General features: G+C 39.3%; 1 protein-coding gene across 1 annotated transcript; it reads right to left on the bottom strand.

The window, feature by feature from the left end:
• Positions 1–832: 832 nt before the first annotated feature.
• LOC306874965 (uncharacterized protein) lies at positions 833–4326 on the bottom strand. The gene is made up of 5 exons (XM_079425308.1): positions 3927–4326; positions 3229–3624; positions 2963–2995; positions 2417–2507; positions 833–2145 (listed from the first exon to the last, which is right to left on the bottom strand). Exons 1-4 carry the CDS (start codon positions 3970–3972, stop codon positions 2434–2436), a joined length of 549 nt encoding a protein of 182 aa, XP_079281434.1. The 5' UTR covers positions 3973–4326; the 3' UTR covers positions 833–2145; positions 2417–2433.
• Between the last annotated feature and the right edge of the window lie 7728 nt (positions 4327–12054).

The raw sequence follows: 12054 nt of genomic DNA on the forward strand, positions 1-12054 counted from the left end.
ATATGAATGAACTTCTGTTATCATTTACTCATGTCTTTCTAAACAGATTTAACTTATTATTACAACTTCTGTGGAGCCCAGAAAGAGATTTTGCAGATATCTTTTTGGATAATCAGTGTTTCTTTTGTTTTTACAATTTTTGAAGTTAGCTTGTTGAAAATCACAACTCCCTAATCTCTGGACCCCCCCCAGAAGTCCATGGCTGTGCTACTGCTGAAGCTGTGATCCGATTGGTCGTCACTGCTTTGATGGGCGTGGCTGCTGGAGCTGCTGTTGTTCTTCTGGTTAATGATGTCAGATCTGCTAGGAGAGGCTGAAAGGAGAAAGAGCAGATATCATGATTATTCTGACATATTTTAGAATCTGAGCCTTTGAAAATGAAAATATCTGTGGTCTAATTGTTTGATGATGGTGAAACGATGCTTTGCTTTCTATTACCTCTGAAGATATCGTATAAAGGTTCACTACCTGAATGACTCCTGGTAGACAAAATGATGAATATTCTTCTATATGTGTTTTATTCTGTTGTGGCATCCATTTCATATTTGTTTGTTGATTACACCATCTTATTGTCTCAATTTATGTTTTGTTTCTTTATTTATTTTTTTGTAAAAGACTGCAAATACTTGGGAAATACGAAAGTAAAAAATAAAAAAAATTATATCACCTACTGAACTATAGCTATGACATCTTTAATTTTAACTGAAGTGGTGTCATAACAATAAACTATGAATTCAAACTGAATAATTTTACTCAGTTGGTCTTAAATTAATAGATTTTTTAAGTGTATGTTACGGCTGTGGTTGTGGAAATATTGCACACGACAAGGAGTGGACGAAAAGGAGTATTTTTAATAAGCTTCACCACACATTACCATTGATAAACTTAATCCAAGACAAAGACTGAGGGAGAACTGAGGACTTATAAAGAACAGGGAACAAAGGAGCAAACAAAATAATTAATTAAACACAGGCGATGAGAATGATAAACTAAAGGAAGGAAAAGGAAATGATGAGGAAAACTGGAACAAAACCAAATAAGGGCAAACAGGAAACTAAACCGTGACAGTGTACTATATTATTAGGTAATAGCTCCTCAAATTATGATTATTAAATATAAATATTATATGCCCCAATTCTGGACTCGTTTTATTATGGAAATAAATTGTCATTTGTTTTGGATAAAAATGCAGATGAATAAATATGATTAGAAGTTTTGTTTGGCCCATATTAACTGTTGTTCATTTTTGGGGGGGATCCTGTATTAACATAGGACAGTCTTTTTCAGTTAGTTCATTCATTCTTTTCACTGAAAACATAACTTGATAAAATGAAAATTTTAAGGCATTTAAAAAGTTTCTTATAAAAGCACACAGTGTAACATAATACAAGCATTTGTTCAGAAACGAATGAGTGCAACAGTGACATTATTTTTTGTATTTTCCAAAATATTCTCTTCATGAGAATTTAACAAAATTCACAAAAAGACTACACCTACTTCCAAAATTAATCACAACAGCACAAACTTTCATCTGCAGTAAAAATGTTCATGGAAATAGTGGGAAAAGGAATGGAAGTACAATCCCCAGATGTAACATTTGTAATGATTCTGATTTTTCTTTAGGATTATGGGTAGTGTAGTTCTTCAAGTAGAATTTGCCAGGTTCAACAGAAGCATATATCACTCATTAATAATGTCCAAGCTTATGTTTGATAACTTTCTAAAAACTTCACCTTTTCGGTTACTGTGGTGGAAGTAGGAGCTGATCTGATCTGCAGAAACATCAGAACTTTCAAGATAGAGCTGAAGACAAGCTGCTAAAAATTAATCATGTTCATGTGATTTGTAGTACAAGAAAGTACTTGTTTAACATGCATATTTACTATAATTGAACTAGCCCTACAATATAACCTTCCACATGCAAATAATTTCAGGACTTCCATAGCAGGTTAAATGGTAAGTGCTTTATCAGTTATTAATTAGCCAGTGTGACATGTAAAGCATTTCATTGTGTTGCTGCTCATTTTCCCATTTTTGAATAAACAGAATTATGTTTTCTCAAATTTACTTAAGCATGAATTATGCTGCTTTAGCTATATCCAAGATGCTGATCTCTTAGATCACGTGAACTCCATCTTTCTCCATCTGTCAGAAAACAACAAATCACACAAGTTAAAGAAGAGGCATTATCAAGAGTCGTTCACAGCTACAGAAACTCAGGAAATCTGCAAATCTGTCATCAATCAGTGTTTGTTTCCCATCAGGATGATGTTAGCACAAGTGAAATCAACAGATGTGAATGTGACGTATGTACATGATGTACTACAGTAACTTGCACTTTTTTACACAATTAATCACTTGTTTTGCAAAATACAAATGTTATAATCTCACTATAGTATCTGTAGGTGGTACTTGCCCTTTCTTGAGAGTAAATCACACTAGCAGCCACCAGCAGAACAACAACAGCAAAACATGTTCTACTACAACACCTAAAGACGGACCTGAATCTGAAACAGATAAATACAGTCATGAGTGTAAGTGAGCCTGACAGTGTGTTTATATCATATTCATTGGATATATTATCTCTATGGACTAATGATGAGATGTGAAAGACTTCACCAAAAAAAAAAAAAAAAAAAAAAAAATTTTGTGTTCAAACAAATGACAGCCGTATCATTTAGAGGTGAATCATAAAGTGAAACTATTTTTCTTGCTCGTAGAAAATTAGTTCCCAAGATAAATTTATCAGGCCTACAGTAAATTAAGACATCATCTAAGTAAAAAACAAACATAAAAAACACTAATATTAATATCACTGCTGACAAATCTGAACATATTACTGACAGAGACCAGTAGAGGGCAATGTCGCCCTTTAGAACTATGTGCATTTAGAAGTAAACTAATATGTATGTGGTGCAGTCTACTATAAATAGATCGAAAAGGATGCAAAAAGAAGACATACCCATGCTGGAGTCTTGCTGCATTTTGGCAGAACCTGACAAACAAGATGGCAAACACAAGTTCAATTGTAGCTGTGGAGAACAAACTCCCTGCAGCATCCACCCTTAATATAAGTTGCATTGCTGAGTGATAAATTATAACACATATTTTGTTAAGGAGTCAGAACACGGTTCTAACTATCTTATGAACATATTGATGGAAAGAGAAGAAAATTCACTTATTATATTTAATATGTAAAAATAGGGTAGTATTTAATAAATGACTCACCACTGACAGTCACACTGAATGTTTTTATGGTTTCACCAAGGCTGTTGGTTTTTGTGATGATTTTTGTGCTGTTACACTCGCTGGATCTGTTCAAGCGTTCACTTTTGCCTGAACTGACTCTTCTGATGATCTCTGCTTCATAATGTCCAGCATGTTGAGGTCTGGTGTCTGTGATGATCAGAGATCCAGTCTTATAGTCCACCTCCAGTCTGTCTCTGAATGTCCCACCTTCACCATAATATAAACAACTAGTAGTGGGATCATTGATCAGAGCGATGCGAATGTTATTAAAGTACCACAGCATCATTTCATTTTGTTGTTTGGTTCCCTCAATGCGTAGAGTGACAGGATCTCCCTCCTTCACTGACTCTTTAGCTGTATCAGCACTCAACACACCTGAAGACACAAAGTAAAAGTTGCTGTTGGTTTGGCAAGAACATGGAATCAATTGATCACCTCTGCAATGTCATCAAGGCCTGGTGCAAATAGGGGCAGTGGCTGCCACAGACTGTATGTTAATACATAACATACGCAACATAAAAAATAAAATAAAAAAATAACGCGAATTATAATAACCGTCAATTTTATATAAACGGCAAAAAGGAAAAGACAGATTTTAAGATAAAAACGTTTATATAAACCATCATTTTTAACCACGAGAAAGGAAGAGCTGAAATAAGATATCCAAAATGGCTTACCATCAACAAACAAAAAGTACAGAGCAAGAACAAAATAGCCTGCCATTATTATTTTCAGGCCCCTACTCTGAGATATTAATGAAGATTTCGTGGAGACTTATTTCAAAGTGTTCATCTCGTAATGGCGATGTCCGTCTGTCGTTTATCCCTCAGAAACACTGACTCTGAAGCAAGAGTAGCTTCAGGACATATAAGGTGTAACTTACAAAAAACAAAAGGACGAAAAAAATATTAAAAGACACGACTGAATGTTGATATTTATACAGATGAAAAGAGAATATCGTTATACTCTCGGATAAATTAAAACACGTATAGGCCTGCTGTGATGTTTCTGGTTGAATGCGGTCAAAAGTGAAAGCAAAAGCTGGTTTCACCAATCAGCGCGAACCATGCTGATGACGAGCGTAGGCAAAAATGCACTTTTTTTAAGGGGATTTCAGAACAGCGTCATCAGGAAGGCGTGACCTATTTGAGAATCTGCAGAGGTCCCTGATAACGCAGTTTTGGGGAAAAGCCATTTTCTTTAAATCGCCTACCTGTCCAGATGGCGGGGGAGGGGCGTAGATTACGCGGGGGACGTGTCCCCCCCACTTTTTATAAAAACGTAAATTCGTCCCCCGCACTTTTTCATTGGACAGTTGTGTTCTCGACATGTTGAGGTTTTAATGGAGCAATGTATATAAATGCAATAAAATAAAATTCAAAAAGACAAGATAGTTTATACATGACCTTTACGTTTCCATGGCAATCAGTCACTCAGTTTGTCGCTTCATGACATGCCCAGGCTCGCGCCCGCGGTCCATCATTCATTCACTGAGGTCGAGATGAGTTCAACTCTCCTATTTTACGAAAAAGTCAAGCAGCGTAAGTTGTCATGTGGGATCCGAATAGTATTGCACAATGTTGAGTGACTCTGCCTATTGCTCTTGTTGAATAATTAGCAAGTTTTGATGTTCATTATATGGAGAAAAAAAAGCTGCCTGGACAAAAATGCACTTATTTATTTTCAGTGTATTTTTCTGTAACTCTTTTGTAACGTATTTTATTTGAACACATATGTATGTTATCAGAACCCTTCAAATAAGAATAAAGATAATGTTGAACTGAGATTTTGCAGCATTGTGACATGTTTAACTCTGCCAATTCTACATTATGTATTTGTATTTCAATCAAGTATGCAAGCACTGACGATCTGATATACACTGAAAAAAAGATACATTGATTGCAATCACTTACCTTAAAAAAATTAGTAAATTCAATGTATCTTTTTTTCAGTGTAGGACCGATCTTAATTTAGGGGTGCTCTGTCAGTATTGCACAAATTTTACGTTTTTATGTGTTGTCAAGAATGAACAAGAAACAGTCAGCCTAGGTTTGTTAGCAGAATCAGGACGACACACAAGAAAAACACACTCCACAGCTGAGAAGAACTGATAGAGTGTCTTTTAACACCTGGCTGTTTTTACATTGTATAAAATATATTAATACACAAGCATTTGTAGGATTATATATGGACCAATCATAAAAAACACATAATTAGTCAAATATAGACAAATTTAAAATAACATTAGTATGATGAACAACTCAGCTCTCATTTTTAACTACAGTAGGTAATTATTAGCTTGCATATTGGTTGTTTATTAGTACTTGAGCACATATTAATTCTGTATTCTTCATGACCATATTCTGCATCCCATAATCCTAAACTTAACAACTACAACGACTACCTTCCAAGCTGTTAGTAAGCAGTAAATGAAGAGTTTGAGGCAAAAGTCATAGTTAATAGTGAATATGTGTTCCCCATTCTAAAGTGTTAAAAATTATTTAGGATACAAATGATTGGTTATTGTCCAGCAGTGTACTTAATGTGTTATTTTCTTCTGTATGTCACTATTCCCTGTATATATGTAGATGTTTCAAACACTACTTTATTTGCTGTAGACAGAGGCAGAAGTGAATTCAGAGCTGAGAGTGAATGAGGCAGAAAGTTTCAGTGAGGCTTCAGAGGTAAACATTATTTACAGCATTGTCTATGATAAGATATTTCTTATACCTTTTAACATAGACTAATCAGACCAATGTACAGTCAGGTCCATAAATATTGGGTCATTGACACAATTCTAACATTTTTGGCTCTATACACCACCACAATGGATTTCAAATGAAACGAACAAGATGTGCTTTAACTGCAGACTGTCAGCTTTAATTTGAGGGTATTTACATCCAAATCAGGTGAACGGTGTAGGAATTACAACAGTGTGCATATGTGCCTCCCACTTGTTAAGGGACCAAAAGTAATGGGACAATTGGCTTCTCAGCTGTTCCATGGCCAGGTGTGTGTTATTCCCTCATTATCCAAATTACAATGAGCAGATAAAAGGTCCAGAGTTCATTTCAAATGTGCTATTTGCATTTGGAATCTGTTGCTGTCAACTGTCAAGATGAGATCCAAAGAGCTGTCACTATCAGTGAAGCAAGCCATCATTAGGCTGAAAAAAGCAAAACAAACCCATCAGAGAGAGATAGCAAAAACATTAGGCATGGCCAAAACAACTGTTTGGAACATTCTTAAAAAGAATGAGCTCAGCAACACCAAAAGACCCGGAAGACCACGGAAAACAACTGTGGTGGATGACCGAAGAATTCTTTCCCTGGTGAAGAAAACACCCTTCACAACAGTTGGCCAGATCAAGAACACTCTCCAGGAGGTAGGTGTATGTGTGTGAAAGTCAACATTCAAGAGAAGACTTCACCAGAGTGAATACAGAGGGTTCACCACAAGATGTAAACCATTGGTGAGCCTCAAAAACAGGAAGGCCAGATTAAAGTTTGCCAAACGACATCTAAAAAAGCCTTCACAGTTCTGGAACAACATCCTATGGACCGATGAGACCAAGATCAACTTGTACCAGAGTGATGGGAAGAGAAGAGTATGGAGAAGGAACTGCTCATGATCCTAAGCATGGCATGTATGGCTGCCAGTGGAACTGGTTCTCTTGTATTTATTGATGATGTGACTGCTGACAAAAGCAGCAGGATGAATTCTGAAGTGTTTCGGGCAATATTATCTGCTCATATTCAGCCAAATGCTTCAGAACTCACTGGACGGCGCTTCACAGTGCAGATGGACAATGACCCAAAGCATACTGCAAAAGCAACCAAAGAGTTTTTGAAGGGAAAGAAGTGGACTGTTATGCAATGGCCAAGTCAATCACCTGACCTGAATCCGATTGAGCATGCATTTCACTTGCTGAAGACAAAACTGAAGGGAAAATGTCCCAAGAACAAGCAGGAACTTAAGACGGTTGCAGTAGAGGCCTGGCAGAGCATCACCAGGGATGAAACCCAGCATCTGGTGATGTCTATGCGTTCCAGACTTCAGGCTGTAATTGACTGCAAAGGATTTGCAACCAAGTATTAAAAAGTGAAAGTTTGATTTATGATTATTATTCTGTCCCATTACTTTTGGTCCCTTAACAAGTGGGAGGCACATATGCAAACTGTTGTAATTCCTACACCGTTCACCTGATTTGGATGTAAATACCCTCAAATTAAAGCTGACAGTCTGCAGTTAAAGCACATCTTGTTCGTTTCATTTGAAATCCATTGTGGTGGTGTATAGAGCCAAAAATGTTAGAATTGTGTTGATGTCCCAATATTTATGGACCTATATAACAGAACAGAATAAAGTATGTGAATGTGCAAGTATCCATTACTGTGTGCCATGTACTGTACATACAGCACACACAAAATACAATCTGAAATATGTAAACAATAGTACCCTTATAAGGACATCTTTCTAACTTAGTCAAAAAGGTGCACATTAGTACTGTTCCGCCCATCGGCGTTTAGTTCGTTTCCTAGTCGGACCCGTTTTGGTGACGGACCTAGTTTCGAGCCGAGCTACAGCGCTGAAATCACCTACGAGTCTGCGTCATTACAGAGTTTGGTCAAATCTTTGTCTGTAAGTAATTTTTCGTCAGAATTGTGGTTTCTGTATGATGCATATGTTTACATTTAAGTAATGTGTGTTATTACATTCGTGACTCTTATTAGTTTCATCGCGTAGGCTCTAGATTGAAGTCTTTTGTTTTCCGACTCACTGATTTATCTGCTCAACAACGAGCCGCGGTGCTTCGCCTCAGATTAATTAGTTGATTTATTTACATCTGTTGATTCATATAGATTATACAGGTAACAGTCTAGCAGATAGTTTGGTGTTACTGAGGATGTTTGTTTAATTTCTATGCAATAAGAACGTCTGTAGTTTATTGTGTAAAAAAGACAACAGACGTTACACTTTTGTAATGTTTATTTTCTGTTTACTCTTTCAGTCTTACAGACTTAAATGAGGAAAAAACTTGAGAAATAAAACTGAGGAAGAAAAAAGGCAACAAAAGATAAGACATCAATCCTCAACAAGATTTACGAAGTTTCTCTTCATTGCTGTTAACTATCTGTCTAGCCGTACAAATCAGACGTCGTACATGCGAGGGCAGAATAGTAAGAAGACAGTAATACACCAAGTTCAACACGAAGCAGTTCAACACTCAACACTGATTCAGCGTTGCTGACCCATCGTCATCCAAGCAACTAGGATGGATAAACGGAGTAACAACGAAGAAATGTATCAGTCCTTGGTGACTAGATCCATCGCCCAATCAAGTAGAAAATCATCAACAACAAGCTCTGCTGCACTCAGAGCTCGAGCCAGAGCCGAAGCTGCCCGCATGCAGGTTTCATTTGCTCAGAAAGAAGCAGAGATGATGGTCGAAGAAGCAACATTAAAAGCAAAAATGCACATTCTAAAGATAGAAAAGGAGGCAGCTACAGCCACCGCAGAAGAAGCAGTGTTTGTGGCTGCTGTGGAAAATGCAGATATAGATTCTCATCATGACATTGACTTACCACTCTCGCCATCCAATGCTGCACAACGGACAAGTGAGTACGTTTTGCAACACAGCAGTAGTGCATCAGAACCCATACCTATGCACACATCTTCACAACCTGCAGTAGAGACAGTCAAACAAGAAATGAGTAACCTCAGAATTGACAATGAAGATACTCACCTACAAATAGCTCCTACAAATGTGAAATCTCAACCATCAGTGAGCACCATACAACAAACTCCAGGAAATGCCCCTCCTGTGCAAACACAGATAAAGAGACATTTCAATCCACAGGTAGATGCAACTTACCTGAGACAGCCTGCACAGCAGAGGTGGGACTCTGACAATTCTGTAAAGCATACAGCAACCACGCCAGATGTCGCAAAATACCTAATACGAAGAGAAGTGGTTACATCTGGTTTAATGGAGTTCGATGACCACCCAGAAAACTATTGGGCATGGAAAACTTCTTTTCAAAGTGTCATTGATGAACTCACCTTATCTCCAAGAGAAGAGTTAGACCTCTTGGTTAAATGGCTTGGGCCAGCGTCTAAGGAACAAGCAAGAAGAATCCGAGCCATACACAGCCACAACTCAGCTGCAGGGCTTAGCATGGTTTGGCAAAGACTAGAAGAGACCTATGGAACCCCAGAGGCAGTTGAACATGCACTCCTGAAGAGGATCGAGGAATTCCCCAGAATCTCAAACCGAGACAATGTGAGATTAAGAGAGCTTGGAGACCTTTTGCTTGAACTCGAATATGCAAAGGAAGGAGGATACCTCCCTGGACTAGCATATCTCGATACATCACGCGGAGTGAACCCCATATTAGAAAAGCTCCCATTTAGTCTTCAAGAAAAGTGGATTTCCCAAGGGTCAAAGTACAAAGAATGCAACCATGTCCCCTATCCACCTTTCACCTTCTTTTCACAGTTTATTCGTTCTGAAGCTAAAACCAGAAACGACCCTAGCTTTATGATATCTCAAGCTCACTACTCAGGTCCAACCAAAACAGAGAGACCCACAAGATATAACAAAGTACCAGTGTCTGTGAGGAAGACTGACGTGTTTTCTGAAGCTAAAGCAGCTCCTACAGGCTCTGTTGAAAAAGGAGCCACAGATCCAGACCGACTATGCCCCTTGCATAACAAACCTCACGCACTCAGAAAATGCCGTACCTTCCGCAGCAAGCCAATAGAGGAGCGTAAAACCTACCTCAGGGAGAAGAACATCTGCTTCAGGTGCTGTGGTTCGACCAAACATAGAGCAAAAGACTGTGATAAAGAAGTGGTATGCAGGGAATGTGGCAGCAAGACTCACACATCAGCTTTACATCCTGGTCCAGCACCCTGGTTCTCAGAAGTTCCAGCAGATCAAGGCGAGGAGGAGGAGACCCACGAGACTCCTCCTGGAGCTCTCCCTGCAGTAACATCAAAATGTACAGAGGTTTGTGGGGGAAACACCAATGCCAAATCCTGCTGCAGAATATGTTTGGTTAAAGTCTACCCTGAAGGTCATCCAGGAAAGGTAATTCAGACATATGTAGTGTTAGACGACCAGAGCAATCGTTCACTTGCTCGCCCTGAGTTCTTCAATCACTTTGGCCTCTATGAAAAGGCGTCTCCCTATACGTTAAAGACTTGCTCTGGTGTTATGGAAACCTCGGGGAGGAGAGCAACAAACTTTGTGGTGGAATCCTATGATGGAAAGATCAAGATCAAGCTTCCAACCCTCATTGAGTGTGAAATGATTCCAGACGACCGAGCCGAAATCCCCACACCCGAAATTGCTCGCTATTTCCCACATCTGAGACATGTAGCAGATAAGATACCACCACTCAACGAAAATGCTCAGATCCTTATCCTGCTAGGAAGAGACATTTTGCGAGTGCATAAAGTGAGGCAGCAGTATAACGGAGACCATGAAGACCCCTACGCTCAACGTCTTGATCTCGGGTGGGTTATCGTAGGAGATGTATGTCTAGACCGGGCTCACAAACCACCCAGTGTCAGAGTGTACAAGACACACACACTGCCTAATGGACGGACATCCATGTTAAGTCCCTGTCCTAACAAAATTCAAGTGAAAGAGACACTTAACAGAAAAAACACTCACCAACCAAGAAGTCTGGACTGCGCATTCCAAGGCGAGGAGACAGAAAAACTTGGAGCCACAGTCTTCGACAGCCACCCTGATGATGAAAAAGTAGCTCTGTCAGTAGATGATCAAACATTCCTGGACATCATGGACAAAGAGGTTTATGTGGATCAGGCGAACAGCTGGGTAGCTCCGCTGCCATTCTGCAAACCCCGCCGTCGTCTTCCAAACAACAGAGAGATGGCTCTGCGACGACTCGTATCTCTCAGACGAACTCTAGACAGACGCACAGACATGAAAGAACACTTCCTAGAGTTCATGAGAAAGGTATTTCAGAATGACCACGCAGAACTGGCACCCGAACTCGAGGAACATCAAGAAAGGTGGTACTTGCCTCTGTTCGGGGTCTATCATCCTCAAAAACCAAATCAAATAAGAGTTGTTTTTGATTCAAGCGCCAAACATGACGGTGTGTCGCTGAATGACGTGCTGCTCAGTGGGCCAGACTTAAACAATGCCCTGCTGGGTATCTTAATCCGCTTTAGGAAAGAAAACATCGCAGTCACCGCTGATATTCAGCAGATGTTCTACGCATTTGTTGTTCGAGAGGATCATCGTGATTATTTGCGCTTCCTTTGGTACCGGGATAACGACTTGAACAATAACATCACTGAATACAGAATGAAGGTGCACATATTTGGCAACAGCCCCTCACCATCAGTTGCCATTTATGGTCTAAGGAGAGCTGCACAAGAGCATCAGGATGAGTACGGCACAGACAGCAAGGAGTTCGTCATGAGGAACTTCTACGTGGATGACGGTTTGACGTCGGTTCCGACAGAAGAGGACGCTATTGATCTTTTACAGAGGACTCAAAAAATGTTAGCAGCGTCGAACTTAAAACTCCACAAAATCGCTTCCAATAGCAGCAAAGTCATGACAGCATTTGCCCCAGAGGACCTTGCAAAAGACTTAAAAGACCTCGACTTTAGTGCAGATCCACTCCCACTTCAGCGGAGCCTTGGACTGATATGGAATCTGGAGAGTGACAGTTTCGGTTTCCAAGTATCCCAAGAAGAGAAACCGTTCACAAAAAGAGGCATCTTGTCAACAGTTCAGAGTCTCTATGATCCACTAGGCTT

This window comes from Barbus barbus (assembly GCF_936440315.1).
Source record: "Barbus barbus genome assembly, chromosome: 9".
NCBI classification, from domain to species: domain Eukaryota; kingdom Metazoa; phylum Chordata; class Actinopteri; order Cypriniformes; family Cyprinidae; genus Barbus; species Barbus barbus.

Excerpts from the sequence above, each read along its gene's own strand:
- LOC306874965 (XM_079425308.1), bottom strand. The coding sequence starts at position 3,972 with ATGGCAGGCTATTTTGTTCTTGCTCTGTACTTTTTGTTTGTTGATG. Across the intron at positions 2,996-3,228 it reads ATTCAGTGTGACTGTCAGTG|GTTCTGCCAAAATGCAGCAA; the intron begins GTGAGTCATTTA and ends CTTGTTTGTCAG. Across the intron at positions 2,508-2,962 it reads GCAGCAAGACTCCAGCATGG|ATTCAGGTCCGTCTTTAGGT; the intron begins GTATGTCTTCTT and ends TATCTGTTTCAG.